This window comes from Nymphalis io, chromosome 14 (genome assembly GCF_905147045.1).
Source record: "Nymphalis io chromosome 14, ilAglIoxx1.1, whole genome shotgun sequence".
Lineage (NCBI taxonomy): Eukaryota > Metazoa > Arthropoda > Insecta > Lepidoptera > Nymphalidae > Nymphalis > Nymphalis io.
In genome coordinates this window covers 47,667-65,067 of record NC_065901.1, presented here as the reverse complement: position 1 = coordinate 65,067, position 17,401 = coordinate 47,667, and the positions used below count along the sequence as shown (strand labels likewise).

The window sequence follows — 17,401 nt, the reverse complement described above, 5'->3', positions numbered from 1 at the left end:
GATATTTGCGTATTTGTTTTGCAACGCTTTTGTCCTGAAAACTGTATTTGTGCTGCCACTCGTGAGCCGGCAAATCATAAACGTGCGCCGTTTTTTTATTAAAAAAATTTAATCTACGTAAATTATCCGCTACAATATAACAAATTGCGTTATGTACATAGATACATTAAAAAGTGAAACTAAAATAAGAATAATTTTACGTAGCGATAACTTGGCAACGATATAAAAGTCCAATATAAAAAAGTGACGGTATCCATAAATCTGATAAAAATAGAAAATAAAGACGATATATAAGTAACATTATTCATGTTTTCAGGCCAAGTGGAGCTGTCGCAGTGCTACCACATCGAACAGCCTCGACACGAAGCGCTCATGCAGCAGTGCAGACAGCCGGCATGCACGCACTGGTGGGTCGGAACCTGGCAGCCGTGCAAGCCCTGCCACATGCCGGTGAGCTTTACAAATATCTTATACTCATTTGTGTATTGAATTGTGATGAAGTGCTAAATGATGTGTTACGTACTGTTCACAGGGCGAAGAAGCGACTAAAGTTCGTAGTGTACATTGCGTGAACAAAATCTCCAATAACGTCGTCAATGATTCCGAGTGTGACATATCGACGAAACCATTGAGCGCAATTAAATGCGTCGATGTACCAGCCTGCTGAACAAATGGAGTTTTACGAACGAACGGAAGGAAGAGATGAAATAATATGAAAATATCAATATCTCGAGGACAAATAACTACGAAGTAGGGTAACGATTCTCGACAAGTTTGCAGTTTCGACCCTAAAAAAACGATGATATCGCTAGAGCTCCACAATGCTAGATCACGTATGATCGATGCTAAGAAGATAAATTATTGCTTCGATTATATTCTAGGTGGTGACAGTTTAAAAAACGAAGTGCAACAGACTCATAATATTTTGAATGTAGTGATGTGAAAGTTGGGGTGACTATGAAAGGTAATTGTTTTGTATCGTTTTGTACGACATTATAGGTAGCCCATCGAATAGGCATATTCACTAACGTAAGTACTCGAATAGGATCACTTTGTGGAGACGTACGAATCTCACTGGATCGAGTGGGTCAGTACATCAAACATCGCTCTGCAATTACCACTTACTGCCATATTATTTAAGTAAAGTATAGTTTAACATAGTCTTCGCTTAGTTTTAACAACTATCTAATAATTTAACAAATCTGTAACAGTATTAAAGTGGTGTATGTATTTTCTTATAAAAACCAACGTGAAAATGTTTTAGTAGATAGTACTATAAAATTTGGACCAAAAATATATTAGAAATCAAATTCACGTTGCCATAATCGCGGTTACTGCCAATATGACACTTGTGTAGTAAGTATTTTTTTAATATTTTACTAATATGATCATTTAAATGTCACACAAATTCGTAAGTAAAGTTCGAAATACACTAGGCTTCTACTACTATCAACTAGTCATTAAAGTAACCGAAAACACTTACCAGACAATATAATTATTTATTTTATCTGTTCTGTCCCAGTCCAATGTTGTAACCCCGCAGTTTTACTTTTTTTTTATAATAGTACTCTATACTCTGTGGTCTAAAATTAAATTGAAATGATTAAAATAAATAATGAATTTTGTAATGCCTACTGTTGGAACAAATGCCAATATTTATTATTAACGGAGTTGTTTGTGTCTTATTATCTTTCAAGTGATCATGCATAATGTATTTGTATTTTTATTTATCGTATACCTAACTATACACTTAGGTCTAATTTTGTAAATTCGTTAACTGATGTTTCGGTTCTAAGAACCATCAGGAGACAATTCATCTATCAATTGATACACAATTTTAATTTCCAATTCCTTTTTAGACTAACCCTTAGTTGCGTACGTATTTACACTGGAACTATTAATAATTTGTAAAAATATCACACTGGCATATTAAATATAATTACAATTGTGTATTTAATTAGAGATGGCAATAAAATTGTGCATTGTTTTATATTGTTTCATTGAATCTTTAATGACCGCCCAACATATCTCCAGGCTGTGCCTCCACAATAAGATAGTTATATAACGATTGTTATGCCGCCAACGCATTGGTGATAAGTTTCTATAATTAAGGCTTCGCAATACCGTGGATACACATCAATAGCACAGCAGCCACACCGGCGCCGCTTGTATGTCGCAACTTCCCGCATAAAATAAGATACCACTATGAAGTGGGGCAATATAATTGTTACTACGTCTGTGTTCATGAAACAATAATTAATAATGTACACTTCTAGGTGGTAGGGCTAAGTATCACTTTCTAGGTGGTAGGGATTTGTACAAGCCCGTCTGGGTAGGTACCACCCACTCATCAGATATTCTACCGCCAAACAGCAATACTTGCAACAGCTTGCGTTCCGGTTTGAAGGGTGAGAGAGCCAGTGTAATAACAGGCGCAAGGGACATAACATCTTCGTTTATAAAGTTGATAGCGCATTGGCGATGTAAGGAATGTTTAATATTTCTTATGTCTATGAGCGGTGGTGACCACGTAACATCAGGTGGTCCATTTGCCCGTCCGCCTACCTATACCATAAAAAAATATTTAAATATTATTATATAATTATTAAATATAATTATCATTAAGCAGAAAATAGAGTGTCCTCTTTAACATGTCTACGAACACAATGTAATGTATATAGAAACGAAATAAATAAAACGGAAGTTTCTGTCTGTAATTTCAAAATAATTGGTCCTTTTTTAAGTTAATATGGTCATTTGCCAACTACTAAAACCAACTATCTCGTTGGTCTAGTACATATAAGGCCACTGACCTTGAACACAGAACTAGTTCAATTCCCAGGTCGGGTCACTAAAAAGTTATTGGGTTTTTCTGTTAGAAAATTCGCAGCCCGGCGTCTGGAAGTTGGAGGTGTTTACACTCCCGCGTAACGGACGCGGGAGTGTAATAATTATAAATGGATTATTTATAGTTAATTTACCATCCTTTAAACAAACATCCTCGCTGGTGCGTGAACCCAGCGTTTTACTGGTGGTAGAGCTTTGTGAAAGCTCGTCTGGGTAGGTACCACTCATCAGATATTTTACTTCAAAACAGCAGTACTTAGTATTGTTGTGTTGTGGTTTGAAGGATGAATGAACCAGTGTAATTACAGGCACAAGGGACATAACATCTTAGTTCCCAAGGTTGCGCATTGGTGCGCATTGGTGATGTAAGCGATGGTTATTACATCATACATTTCTTACAATGCCAATGTCTATGGGCGTTGGTGACCGCTTACCATCAGGTGGCCCATTTGCTCGTCCGCCAATCTATTATACAAAAAAAACAACGGTTACAACGGCTATTAAAAATATATTTATAGTGTATTTTTTGCCGATCTTTTTGAGTTTCTTGTCGGTTCTTCTAGGTAAAATCCACATTCCGATCGGAAAGCAGCTTTACACTAATTTTACAACAACTGTGCCTGTTATACAAAACACAGGTACGGTCTTGCGTTGAATATTGCTCACACTTCTGCTAAGTACCAACTGGAGGCCTTAAATCGGTTGCAGCGACGTGCGGTCCGCATTATTGGCGACGAAAAGGTCACGAACACCCTCGAGCCTTTACAATTGCGTCGAGAGATAGCAGCGCTGAGCGCTTTCTATCACGGCGAGTGCTCTGAGGAATTATTTTCTTTAATTCCTGCTTCCCCCTTCCTTCGTAAGTCTACGCGTGCTGGCTCTCGATGTCACCGCCTAACTGTGACATCGATTCCATCGCGCACAAAGAAATTTGGCAACTCCTTCCTTTGTCGCACTTCCAAAAAATGGAATTCCTTACCAGCTCACGAGTTACAGCTCCACTTACACGAGGCGTGACGAGGCATCTTGCGGGCCGGCAAGGCGGAGGCGGCTAGTCCAGAACATTCTTCCCGACTGTACTGGCCGCGTCGCGTTTGGGCTCTACTACCACTTACCATCAGGTGGAGTAGTCATTTGCCCTCCCGGCAAATATAAATAATAATAATAATCTTCTAAAATGACATTGCAGTATATTAGATTTTAATTTTTCAATTTTTACCAGGGTGGTCTCTGTTTTCAAAACCCTTTTTTTTAATAAACGCAAGCACATACAAAATTATAAATGAACAACATAGATAAAAATATCGAAACAACGTCACAAGAAGACGAAGTGTCTCAAATAATCAAAATATACCTTTTTATATTGAAGTACGAAGTACTGTCGATAACTTTTGTTTAGAGACCGTTTAAATCGCAGAGCCCTCTGACCGAGAAACAAGTCGCAGGGTCATTGCCGTAGTTAGTGCAATTAACATACATGGCGTTACTTTCGCGTCGCATATCAGGGAAATCAAATGATCATATCGACTCTAATACAATTTTATTTGACGCGTGACAATAATAAGAACACATAATAATTTTCGTTTTCATCCATTCCGGGCCACTGAGGCCAATTGAATCGCTAAACGTTTTACATACGCCCTGTGCTAGCACACGAGTGCACTCACTCTTATTATCCTACGTGACACTTGCGGAAACTTCAGACACTGGATCCGAGACCGCGGCCCGACACCTACTTTATTGGGTAACTTGTATTGACTACAGCAGGGCCGCCTGGGGGACCGCAGCGACGCAGGCGCGCGCAGACAGTGACAGACAGACAGTGGCGCGCGGCAGACCAGCCATGTTAAAAATATCAACAAAATATTCGCCACGTCATTCACTAAATATTCAAGAATTAATTCAAGAAAGTTGAAGTATAGACATAAAACAAAAACATTATATATTTATATATTTTAATATTAATTTATTTATAACTAAAAACATTGTGACATCTATAATTACAAATATAAAGTAATATAAAAAAATACAAGTTAAAAATCACAGAGCAAGTACAGAGATCTATAGAAAGTCGAAATCACAACTTGACCGCTTACATTACAGTACACATTGAGGAATGTCTTAAGGTTTTGTCAAATTAAATCACAAGTTACTAACTAATGGCTTATAGACGAACAAGACTGACAAGAGCAGCTCTTACGAAATACATCTACCACATTGAAGAGATCTTTGCCAAAGTTACTCCTACGTGTCTACAGGTGGCGTATCATATTACAAGATCGTGAATTTACACAACAAAAGCTTTTACATCTCCATATGTACATGTCGACTGAGATGAGACACTACAAAGTGTACTTGTATTCGAAGACACGACATTTATAAATAATAACATTCTAATAATATTCAACAAATTAATTTTATATAAATAAAAAAAAGCAATATTTCTCGTTTGACATGATAGCACTTTGTAGCATATTTTTTTTCTTAAAATGATTATGCAAAAAACACATACTTATATATCAATGCAAAATTGACCATTCAAATAAGTATAGACACTTAGAGAGCTAATAAATATATAGTACCATATAACATTTAGGCTTAAAATGGAGCAAACAGCTGTAACGGCTATTTTTCCCTGTCTCCATTCGCCCCTCTTTTCTTCTGAAAATTGAAAAATATTCTCTGTTTACAAAAAATCAAAGACACAAACATATTGAACTATTTATTACTTCAAATAAATGCTTAAAAAACCAAATAATATCTAAAATGTTTCTGAACTAATCTCTTTTGATAATATCGCTTCTGAAGACACATCAAAATGAATATTTTTCTTTTTCGTAGGATATTTCTGAAATATGACTAAATTTAATATATTTAGTTGCTAACATAATATTATTTATTGGATAAAATATATAGTAAATTAATATTTAACTAACCCATCTCACCTTATCTTTAGCCCGTGGATCTGCATTCTTAGACCGTTCTTTCTCCAGATCAGTGTGGAGAGAGGCAAGTTCGGATGTTAACTCAGATTGGACAGCTCGTAGTCTCTCTACTTCAACCAAAATTTCTGCCTTGTCTTTCACTATCAAAAAAAAAAAAACACATGATAAATCTGTAAACAGATATATTCTTTTAAGAAACTAGCATTATTATTCACAATTAAGTTTTAGCAGATTTTATGTATTTAAGGACTATCTATTTTATAGTATGCACATAATTCAGCAGTAAACTTACTTTCTCCTTGCCCGAGTATATTACACAGCTTTTTATTTCGAGACTTTACTGTTAGGAGCTCTGCTTTCAAACTCTTAACCTCCTGGGTTAAAGTTAATATTTCTTTGTCTTTCCTTTCTAAAGCTTCAGCAAACTGTATTCGTGTGATGACCTCATCGGGCACGGTCTGGTGTCGGACCCTTGCTATGATTTTGTCTTTTAACAGTTCGTTCTTTGTGTCATCTTTAACTCTATCGAAAAACTTTGTATCTTTGTCAATAAGTTTCTGATCTTCCTGTGGACTCTTTGTAGTGACGTTCATAACTAAAAAGTTATTGGATCATATTACAAAATGGATCATTTACCGGTCAAGAATTTAAATAAACACAACTTTGTTTTTGAAACGTCACTGAAAACGGGTGACAATAACAAAATTGTATTAAAAACCAATTTTGTCAACTTATTTCTCAGGCTTCCCCACAACATTATACTAGCGATGCTATTATAATGAATATCAAGTGCTCCTTGTCTACTCCTAAGTACTCACAGTTTGGTTCATCAGCATTAGTCACCATCTCATTAAACTGTTCAAGACTCATGACATTTTTCTTTTTCTGTTTTCTATTGCCAGGTCGAGATTGATCTTCCAACTTTTTTACGAGGTCTGCTTCTTTCTTGAACTGCTTGTATACATCTTTTTTCTCTTCGTAATCAAGCTTAGACAGAAGAATTGCCTAAAAATTAAATGAAATATATATTTTTGTTATATTGTTGTGATCTTACAAAGTATTCTTATTAAATGAGACTTTGAAAAAAATACTTATGAAAGATAAATAATAAAAACTGTGAATTTAAAAAGATAAATATTGAATGTATTTTTTTAAATTACAGCTCAAAAACATTTAAAAGTATTAAGGTAAATATCAAGCATAGGTTTTAGTTACGACATAATGATATGTATGTAGCAATTGATTTAACTGAATCTAAATAAAACCAAAGAGTACTGGATATAACTATCAAATTAAGTTTTAAAAATTGCCAAAAGATCTTAATTTCAATAATCCCTTAAATAATTTAATTTAGTTCACCTCTTGAAGTTGAGTTTCGAAGTTGCCATCAACAATCTCTTCATCCTTTTGCTTCCACATCTCCCATTGTTCCGTTGTAGCTTCAACAGGCTTATTTTTACGCTTCTTTGTTGTTACGGGCTTTAAAAATATGGTAACGAGAGTTAAGAGTATTGATTTTTAAAAGGACTATTAAAGAAGGAGACCTAAACCAACTAGAACCATTTATCAAATTACCTGATTTTTGATATTCATTGTTTTTGGTTTCTTTGGAGGCTCTAACTTTTTAACTGAATTAGTTTTAGTCTTCTTGGACTTTTGATTTTCGATAGCAGGATGATCATCATCTTCTATTTTGAGACCGGCAAAGCGGGATTGTACAACAAGGGCAGCCATTTTTCGACAAAAACTAAAAGAGTAAAATACAATAATTAAGAACACAATACGAATTAAACACCATTGGAACAAAATAAACATTATATACACTGTTTTTGCTTTCGTAATAGTAATTTTAGAGAAACATTACACATTTATATCATCGAATTTATTGCGGAACAATCTGCTTACTTCTTTTACATAGAGCACTGTATTAAATATATATATCTTTACCTGTTAATTTTAAGATTGTCAATTAAAAAATATTTTTTAATTCAATTTATTATTATTACTTTTATGTAAATAACAAATTGTAAATTGTAAGAATGAGATAGCCAATGAAGCGAGACAGCAATATTCTTCTGTTCGACAGTGCTGCCACTTTAAAGAATTAAATTTCTTTGGTGAAGGCGGCCCGATTCACAAGTTAATCCTACTCCTCTTTTATTAATATTCCTTAAATTCCCCATAATTAATAATTATTTTGAATAAAAACATTTCAATTTAAAACATTTATAATCACTATTAAATATTTTTATCCAAAGTCACGCTAAACCCCCAAACTTTGTACGTTAAAGTACAATAATAACAAAAAATGGGCGGAATCATTGTTTTATTAAGAAAAATTTGTTAGTTAATTAAATTTTCCATTACCCACATTTGTCCATTTGACTTCAAACCATGTACTACGCACTCGTATAAGTTGTTTTCCCCCCAATCGTGAAGTTACCTGCCGATTGGCAGCACTCACAGGCACCACTGATGTTCGATTAAAATCAATTTCTAATCGTAGACAATGGTTTCTTTTTATTAGTAGCTATGGATTGTGTTAAATTACAATATCAAGAAGTATAAGATTGATTAAAATCTACATCGTATAAAGTTAAAATCAATTTCTAATCGTAGACAATGGTTTCTTTTTATTAGTAGCTATGGATTGCGTTAAATTACAATATCAAGAAGTATAAGATTGATTAAAATCTACATCGTATAAAGTTCATATGTGTATAAAAATCCTTATTCGTGAAGATACGGATCCGGAATCCGTTTAACGCTTTGAAATAAAAGTTCTGCCTACTCAGTCATAGATCATTTTACTTAAGGGTAGTATTTAGTTATGAAATTTTTTCCTCTTCGAAGTGCTTCGGAGTAGAGAATAAAAAAATGTGAACTGTCATTTGACATTGTCATACATTTTCGCGGGATTTGATAAGCCTAAGTTAAAAGTTCGCTTCTCTTATTCTCACTTTTCAACTTTCAGTTTTATAAAGTTAAATAATAATCAGTATTCATTCTGAAATGAGAAATTAAAAATATTAATCAAAATACAATATGAAATTACAATGTCAAATTGAAGTTGTTAATAGAGTACATAACAGTTTAAATATAAGGTCTAATGGCAAATATTTAAAATCTACCTTGGCTTTAGGAAAAGAACCAAAGAATGAAAATGAATACTTTATATTGCACTTTTCTTCGGTTAATAAAAATGGAACGAAATATAAATTGAAATCTATCAAACAAGTGTTTGTAAAGTGTATAAATGAAGGTAAAACTACTATAAGGTTTGACGAGCCACCCCATGACTTATGTATAAAATGTGAAGTTATACAACTTAAAAGTTTTATGAGACTACTTAAATCGTGCATTAACGGAGATACAAAAGACTTAAAACTATCAAATTTATCTTCACTTGCAATAACAGCAAATAATAATGCTCCAACAAAATTAACTATTCATGATCGTTCCGAATTTCCTCCTAAGGGCTTGCCAAGAACAATAGAATCACTACGTATTGTTGGACTCAAACTATGCAACTTTCGAAGAGATATTTTACTGCTTAGCCATTTAGTTGTCCTTGATTTAAGTAATAATGAAATTGAAAAGATACCTCCAGAGTTTGGTAAGTATTCAAAATTAAACAACTATGATTGTATGTTATAAATATAAATTGTTTTTCTTTATAAATTCTTAAATGATACTCAACAGGAAGACTACCAAGCATTTCTGAACTGTATGTAGCTAATAATTGTCTTGGATTGAAAGATCCAGCAGACTGGAGATGGCTTTTAGGTGTCCAGGTAAATTGATCAACATTTATATACTATACAACAAATAATAAGGATGTTTTGTAATGGACATGCTGTTTATTTTTAATTTTAATAATAATATATGTTGTGATATATTTTTAACTTGCAGATAACTAAGAAGCTTAAGCTTTTAGATCTCAGTGGAAATAAAATAAAAGAACTACCAAAAAGTATTTGGAAATTGCAAAATTTAATAACTTTAAAGATAGACAATAATAATTTAAAAAGACTGCCGTCTTCTTTGGGACGCATCAGCACTTTGAGGTAGTTATTAGAAGATACTTCTTAAATTTTAAAGAAAACATATCTCTATTAATTGGATCATAAATATAATTAAAAATTAGGCCACCAATTAGTAATTCTTATGGACTTTGTCTTCGAAGATTTTCTTCAGAATTTTAGACGTTAGCAAGGTAGTGAGAACAAAGGCAATGTATGTTTTATTAATTATTTTTATACTTAAATTTACAGGTACTTAACAGTATCACAAAATAATTTGCAGTCCTTGCCCTGTGGACTGATGCACTGCCGACTTGATTACATAGATCTGTCAGCAAACATGTTTGATTCTGGAAATGGTACTTTGAAAACTGTTAATTACTCTCAATGGGAATTTTACATAAACAGCCTAGTACATATTGCTTCCAAAGTAGTTCTAAATAAGAAATTATTTTATGCACCGAACATAATACCTTGGACAGTAGTTGAATTGTTAGACAATGCCAATATATGTGTATGCGGTAAGCCAGTTTTAAATGACTCTCATTTCGTTATTAAAGAATTTCAACTAAAGGACTTATATAGAGTTGTAGTCTTTAATAATAACCATACTTGTGATGTTGGATTTGAGTGTTTCTTTTGTTCTCCAAAGTGCTTTATGAAATGATTTATATTTTGTAAAATTCAGGTAAATTAATGATTATCACTAATCCCCTATATATGTAATATATTATATGTAAGTAAAATATGATCATGTTATTATGTCAAATGAAATAACTCATCAAATAGGGAACTATTGTTAATAAGGCAGATAATTTTCATATATCTTTAAATACATTATTAGATAGCCCAGCGTAGTAAACAAAACATAGTGATAAAATGTATGTGTAAGATAAAATTCAGCTACATGTACATAATTATACCTACCAACCTGTAATGGGACAGCATGCAAATCTTTTTTGAGCTAGTGGGATATTTATACTATTAATAATCAATCAATTGCCTGTGACATTTTCATGAATCATAATAATTAAATCATAACCAGTTTTGAAAATGAACCTTATTCCATATTTTATTCATCTATACAAATAAATAAATTCGAATCGTCTGTCTGAGATTTCAAAATACCGCCTCTTTTAAAGTTAATATGGCTATTTGTGAGTTACCAAAACCTAAACAATCATTTTATTTTATTTTTTCACATCTGTTTGCCCAGGGTAATCTTTAAAATGGCTAAAAGTTACAAATTGAAATAACTAAATAATTATAGGAAGTGTTTCAAGATTCTGTTGTCTTTTTAAAAATTTATGCAAAGTTAGTTGGGTCTATCAAAAGTTATAAAAACATATGTAATTTTACGTTGTTGTGTATGATATGTTGCGGTCATTTGCTAATAGATACTTTGTGGCTTTAGGTCGCAATTATTAACTCATATGTTATATTGTCAATTAGTCTTGACATATTAAGTAATATTTTTGTTTTGAATTTTATAGATACTTTTTAATATTAAGATTACCTATTCTTTAGTTATAGGGTTTAATAAAATTTGTATTAAATAGTTTAATTTTGTCCTTATTTACTCATGTATGTCATCAATTATATGTAGCATGTTCATAACTTCATGTCAAAGATATTGTTGACCTAGCAAATAGAAATACTACACCTAATATCCATATCCATTTTTCTTTAAATAGGTACTAGAATAATGATAATCACACTAATATCATAAATATGAAAGGTTGCATGAGTTATAAACATTTGTTACACTTTATCACAGCTAAAATATGACATAATTAATATATTTTGGACTTTTTATCCAGTTTATCTGGATTTTTGATTATGAAAAGGGCGAAGCCGCGGCTGCATCACTAGTTTCGAATAAGTTTAGTTTTTTAGAATAACAAATGACAAGTCAATATATGTATTATCTTTTTTATAATATTCATATATAACATTTATACATAACAAAAAATATTTATTAATTAGTATATTATTTATTAATAGTTGTTTATTAATTATTTAATCCATCCAATCTCCAATTCAAGTCTTGTATGAGAGGAGCTATCCTCAGTTGAGGTTCTGAAAAACAATGAAATAAAATAACATTTAAAAACGTTGATCTCTTTTACAAAAACCTTATCCTTTTATATTAAATATTCTAATTAAATTCCAATTGTAGACACTAGTAACAAACATGATTTCCACAGATTAACAAAATATACAAGCTTACCTAGAGTTGCGATACCTTGTGGTATAACACTTGCACCTGGGACATTTTCGGCAGAAATAACCGCATTTGTTGCTTCTAACATGAATTCATTATTCCAGATCTGTGTCAAGCTCTCTTTCATTTCTTTTAATAACTTCTCCAGACTTGACTACAAAATATACAAGTGTATACACATGAACACATTACTTTTGGTATGTACATATAGTAAATTCTTGAGATTGTTACAACATTTTAACTGTTTAAAATTAGTTTTACATATTTGTAAATTTCATTTAATCAATATGAAAGAACACAGGTATAAATAAGTATTTGATTGTAACTTTACAACATAAAAACTGACTTCAACATTAAATTTTGGTTTTATAGAGATAATCATAAATATGTTTAGGAAGAATCAATTGCACATTATTGTATTTCAAAATATCTATCAAGAATATTAAATAGAAATGAAATTGATTTTCATTATGTAACAACAAATGCATCCTTAAATATACTTATAGATTAACAAAATGAACTTTAAATTGTGATTAAATTTATAAATAATAATAAAAGTACCTGAAGAATGAAAGCTTCGCCATCTTTGTTGAAACATGACAAGGCTATGTTGACTTCCTTAACATGTAGGCGTAGTTCATATGTGGAGGTAATAAGACTATGTAGAGCTATAACTAGCGCAGTATCCTCATACTGTGATCCTTCTTTAAGTGATGCTACTTTACGCTCATGTTTTCTCCTATTTTTACTTGACCGAAATGATCTCCTGGTTATAAAATAAAAATTAACAAATAAATCATAAAAAGGAAAAGATAAACAAGACGAAAGGTTCTTGCATCCCAAAAAAATATCTTGTAATTAACGTAAGTTTTAGCTTTTATTAAATTGAAATAATTAATATACTGTACCCCGATCCTGAAGAAGACGCGATAGTACTTCCAGCATCAGAATATAAATCACTATCTCTGTATGCATTTGGTGTATCATATTCATGTTGAAGCTTTTTACTTTTCATTTCCCTTACAACTTTAAGACGATTCCTATAGTTAATGAAGTTAGTCCCACTTGTCTGTAACAAGTCCCTTAAAGACTTATATTCTTCCATTATTGATGGTAATAATTTCGTATCTACAAAACGCTTGATGTTAGATATAGAAAAATAATACTTTTTTAAATTGATTATTACGAGAAAAACAAACCTTTAAAGTCTGATTGATTAAATTTTGAACATATTCTCAATGCTGTTTTATATTGTCCGCATTCAATAGCAAAATTAATTATATCTTCACTATCTTCAGAAAACTGTTCCAATATTGCGACGGCTTCTTTAAATCTCTTTTCATCTTTCAGCATAGTAGCAAGATCCCTAAACATTAAAAATATTAATGCTAGTTACGATTAATAACTTCAATGTATGAATAAAAATGCAACGAAAATAACTCTTACCAACATAATTGTTTGAACTCATCTCTGGGTTTCTGTACTGCCAGTTTCAATGCCAATTCCCATTCTAAAGCCTCTTTATAACATTCAATGGCTTTTTCTTTGTTTTCAGCTCTTTCATAAATTATACCGGCTTCTATGTATTGCTTTTTTAACTTGAGATACAGTCCAAAGTCTTCTGATATTTGTTGGTATATTTCATCCTCAACAGAAAAGAGAGCTAAAGCCGCTTTGTACAAACTATGATACTTAACAAATGTCTTTAATTCTCCATATTTGCTCGGTCCACATTTTGCAAGACATTGCACTGCTCTATCAAATCTTTTTAAATGCTTATTAATTGTATATTTTTTATACTCTTCATCCATTTCATTTAAATCATTAAGCATAGAAATGTATTCTTTTGGATCCTTCTGTGATTTGTTTGCAACTAATAATACAAGATCGAAGTCGTACATTCCAAGGGCTACATCGAATAAATTATCTACATTCACCATGTACAGTAGATACTTAAGAGCTTCATCAGATGTGACTGGTAGCTTTGTACCACCAGATTCTTGGTTTTTCATTTCTTTTATAAGGATAAGTGCTTCCTCTAAATCACTGGCAGTATTTTTCTTGACAAATGTTGTCAACAATGGTAGCACTCTATTGGCGCTGTCTGGTGCATTGGTTAAATGATTTCTTACAAGATCACATATAAATTGCACCTTTTTCTGAACCATTTCATCTGACATATTTGCTCTATTAGTGTAGCTGCTTGAATACATTGTTTTTGTTACATCTACATTTTCAAGATCTGATAGGAATAAACTAAGCCAAGAATTGTTTTTTATAGTATTTAGAAAGACATCAATACTTTCTATAAAAAGCTTAGGGTTATGATCATATATTAAATTGAGATTTATTCTTTGTTTCCTCATTAAATCAAAAGCCTCATAATATTTGCTCGAATCCAGATATTCACCAATTATTTTAAGTGATAATGGTCGTGGTTGAATTGTTTCCAAGTTACCTCTAGGCATTTGAAAAACGGTCCTTGTGTCTTTTGATACAGAAATTACCAATTTTGCTCCTCTCTCTATTTTTCTTTTGTATATATCTGATCTTTCCATTTTATCAAAAGATTCAATACCACTAAGTCCTCCTTTTGTAAGCTCCACACAAAGGAGCATATGTTTCAGTGTGGTTAATAACAGATAATCAGTGTGTATATAGAAGGAACTGATGTTAGTAATGACCATTACATCCATCAAATATAAATAACCTTTATGTGATAGCCCAAGGAAATAGATTTCATTATCTACTGTCAGAGCACAAAATTTTGGACATGCTTCTGGAAATGAAACTTTTTGGCGAGTCATAGTACCATCTGAACGGTATTCTAAAATATCTCCAGAATCCAATTGCAAAAACACTGCCGATTTAATTAATGGATGACCTTGGATTCTTGTTACCGCTGATGACAAGCGTTGTGTGTGCTCTTTAATTATGCTTACATTTGATATTTTATATTGAGTTATTTCATAACAGTTATCATTGTCAACTGTGACACACAAAAGGGTTTCACTATCTAACAAATGCCAATTGTAATGTTGAAATGAATAAAAACCTTTATCAAAAGGAATGGTTTTAGATATTTCATATTGTAGAGGTTTTCTGTTAGTTTGCTCTACAAACACTAGACTGTTATAAGTCACTACAACAAATGAATTTATGTTTAATTTTGAACATTTTTCTGGAGCAAAATGCACAGAATTAATTTCAGAATCCAATTCTATTATCAAATTTGCCATTGGTGGGGGAACAACTGCATATCTAAATGCAGAAACTAAGATTTTTTTTCCATCTATAACAGCTACAACAGCATCATCATCCTCATTTTTCCCTTTACTATGATCATTGTTCCATACCCATGTATATGAAAAATAATGACCATCTTGTAATAAAATATGCATTTTCTTATTATTAGCCACATAAAAGTCATTATCCCACATAATTTTGCTTACACCCTGCTTAAAGACAAGGGTCTGCTTTAGGTACCAGTGGTAGTTGCTCGTTGTAAACAATAATACTTTGTGAATGTTTTCTGCATTATCTTTACATAATATTGTCAATATTTCTGAATCATAGCTCCAAAGAAGCTCTTCAACTATTGTTGTGGAATTTATAGGAATAACAAACTCCCCATGTTTTAGTCCATTCTTTTCAAAGAATGAAATCAACTTTTTTTCACCTTGCTGCTGTGTTGTAGCAATCAAGTTTCCACTAGGCCGCCAAGCAAGATTTGCTTCAAGTCCTTGTTGTTTTTCACTAGTAAATTGCAAGGTTCCTTCTCTATCAAAAACTTTAAATCTTCGAATACCATCCATAGTAAATCCTACAGCAAATAAACAGCCATCGCCCCGCCATGAGATAATTATTTTGTCATCAACCTCAGTGTTTTCTGTAAAATATGATGAACTAGTTTTAAAAAGTACGTTTAACAAAATAAAAATAATTTTAAGCACAATTAAAACTAACCAAAAATTTCTTGAGTTTTTACTTTAGCAGCTTGTTTGCCTTCTGATCCATGAAACTGAGTCTCTTTTTTACCCCAACCTACAGTAATGAACTGTTTTTCTCCAAACTCTTCATTTAACAAATTAGATTCATTTATTGCATCAAATGTACAAGACATTAGAATAACACTCAGGTCGTTTGTTACTAGAACTAATACTTCTTGGTCTGGACTCCATTCCATTGCCTTTAATTTATATGAAATAATTTAGTAAGTAATTTAGTATAACACTGCACACACTCATACAAACAACAAAGTACAGAATACACAAAATAGCAGCCTTCAGCCATTTATGTTGACATGAGAAATGTTTCATGAAGGTGTTACATGTACTATTTTTAATGCTATTAAACAATGCTTAAGACATGTAAATTACCAAATTATGATAAACGTAAAAATGCATAAATGCATTAATACTTACCAATAATCCATTATCACATATGCCCACCAAATCACAATTAGCTCCAAAGTTGCTTATAGTAAAAAGTTCTCCATTTGCTAGTCCAATGCTTACAGAATTTAATAAACTCAATAATGTTATGTTTACTGGTCTATTTTCTGGTGAAGCTACTTCTGAAAGATCTTTAGTCCACCTCACCTCACCATTGGAATCAACACAGACAACGAGACTATGTGAGCACATGAAAAACTCTCCCTGTCTGGACTCCTCATGGTGACCGTAACAGACGCAAAACTTGTAACTTTGTAAGTGATTAAATCCTTTTTTAGAAGAAACATGCCACATGCATAAGTTCCTCATGTTTGTATAGATTAGATATTGTAGTTATGTACAAGAACACAAAACAAATAGCAATACTTCGTATGTTTTACTTTGAAATACAGTTTCTCTTATGATTTTACCTATATCTACCACGTTCTTTTCGCACAACTAACGTCAAACGTCAATAACATAAGTCAAATGTCATTGATTGTTTTCAATGATTGACAATCGTAGACAGAAAACAAATAGACCAAGGAGCCGTGAAACCGCGATTGGGACAGAGATAGTTTGTTAATGTTTGTTTGTATGAGTCAATTATACGCAATAATGTTGCCCAGTAACTACATTCCCTGTTTTGGGAAATAAATAATTTTCAGGATTTAATTAAATCAAAATAAGTTTATTAAATATTACTTTAATATTTATTATATTTTTTTAATGATAAACGTTTTATATTATTTTATTTATGTTTGTTATTAGATTGAAACATAAATATTATATCTAAGTTAAAATATTTTACACGTTAACACAGAAATATTGCTATTTTAATTTTTTTTTTAATTTAAATATTTTTTTGTTTTCCAACTACACCCAAAAACTGTTGCATTGTTTGTTTTTGTTTCCGTTATCAATAGCACT

General features: G+C 31.9%; 4 protein-coding genes across 5 annotated transcripts in view; 2 read left to right on the top strand and 2 right to left on the bottom strand.

The window, feature by feature from the left end:
- The window catches only part of LOC126773123 (A disintegrin and metalloproteinase with thrombospondin motifs 7), a 67,150-nt gene extending 65,160 nt beyond the window's left edge, over positions 1-1,990 (top strand). For both annotated transcript variants that reach the window (XM_050493744.1, XM_050493745.1), the window contains exons 19-20: positions 317-450; positions 533-1,990. In XM_050493744.1, coding sequence (XP_050349701.1) covers positions 317-450; positions 533-667 — 269 coding nt within the window. In that variant the 3' untranslated portion in view covers positions 668-1,990. The remainder of the gene's footprint in view (positions 1-316; positions 451-532) is intronic.
- Positions 1,991-4,785: 2,795 nt separating this feature from the next.
- LOC126773134 (G kinase-anchoring protein 1-like) lies at positions 4,786-7,881 on the bottom strand. The gene is made up of 7 exons (XM_050493759.1): positions 7,740-7,881; positions 7,368-7,539; positions 7,152-7,271; positions 6,611-6,797; positions 6,085-6,387; positions 5,793-5,932; positions 4,786-5,508 (listed from the first exon to the last, which is right to left on the bottom strand). Exons 2-7 carry the CDS (start codon positions 7,524-7,526, stop codon positions 5,473-5,475), a joined length of 945 nt encoding a protein of 314 aa, XP_050349716.1. The 5' UTR covers positions 7,527-7,539; positions 7,740-7,881; the 3' UTR covers positions 4,786-5,472.
- A 591-nt stretch (positions 7,882-8,472) lies between these two features.
- LOC126773130 (leucine-rich repeat protein 1) lies at positions 8,473-11,821 on the top strand. The gene is made up of 4 exons (XM_050493755.1): positions 8,473-9,408; positions 9,495-9,586; positions 9,705-9,859; positions 10,067-11,821. Exons 1-4 carry the CDS (start codon positions 8,838-8,840, stop codon positions 10,479-10,481), a joined length of 1,233 nt encoding a protein of 410 aa, XP_050349712.1. The 5' UTR covers positions 8,473-8,837; the 3' UTR covers positions 10,482-11,821.
- LOC126773122 (putative elongator complex protein 1) lies at positions 11,801-16,918 on the bottom strand. The gene is made up of 8 exons (XM_050493742.1): positions 16,463-16,918; positions 16,005-16,227; positions 13,485-15,927; positions 13,238-13,404; positions 12,947-13,166; positions 12,600-12,804; positions 12,045-12,192; positions 11,801-11,893 (listed from the first exon to the last, which is right to left on the bottom strand). The coding sequence occupies exons 1-8, from the start codon at positions 16,799-16,801 to the stop codon at positions 11,826-11,828; spliced, it is 3,813 nt and encodes a 1,270-aa protein (XP_050349699.1). The 5' UTR covers positions 16,802-16,918; the 3' UTR covers positions 11,801-11,825.
- Between the last annotated feature and the right edge of the window lie 483 nt (positions 16,919-17,401).

Excerpts from the sequence above, each read along its gene's own strand:
- LOC126773134 (XM_050493759.1), bottom strand. The coding sequence starts at position 7,526 with ATGGCTGCCCTTGTTGTACAATCCCGCTTTGCCGGTCTCAAAATAGAA. Across the intron at positions 6,798-7,151 it reads TCGAAACTCAACTTCAAGAG|GCAATTCTTCTGTCTAAGCT; the intron begins GTGAACTAAATT and ends TTTAATTTTTAG. Across the intron at positions 5,509-5,792 it reads ATCCACGGGCTAAAGATAAG|AAGAAAAGAGGGGCGAATGG; the intron begins GTGAGATGGGTT and ends TTCAATTTTCAG.
- LOC126773130 (XM_050493755.1), top strand. The coding sequence starts at position 8,838 with ATGAAATTACAATGTCAAATTGAAGTTGTTAATAGAGTACATAACAGT. Across the intron at positions 9,409-9,494 it reads AAAGATACCTCCAGAGTTTG|GAAGACTACCAAGCATTTCT; the intron begins GTAAGTATTCAA and ends GATACTCAACAG. Across the intron at positions 9,587-9,704 it reads GATGGCTTTTAGGTGTCCAG|ATAACTAAGAAGCTTAAGCT; the intron begins GTAAATTGATCA and ends TTTAACTTGCAG.
- LOC126773122 (XM_050493742.1), bottom strand. The coding sequence starts at position 16,801 with ATGAGGAACTTATGCATGTGGCATGTTTCTTCTAAAAAAGGATTTAAT. Across the intron at positions 13,167-13,237 it reads TAATCAATCAGACTTTAAAG|ATACGAAATTATTACCATCA; the intron begins GTTTGTTTTTCT and ends AGCGTTTTGTAG. Across the intron at positions 11,894-12,044 it reads ACAAGGTATCGCAACTCTAG|AACCTCAACTGAGGATAGCT; the intron begins GTAAGCTTGTAT and ends ATTGTTTTTCAG.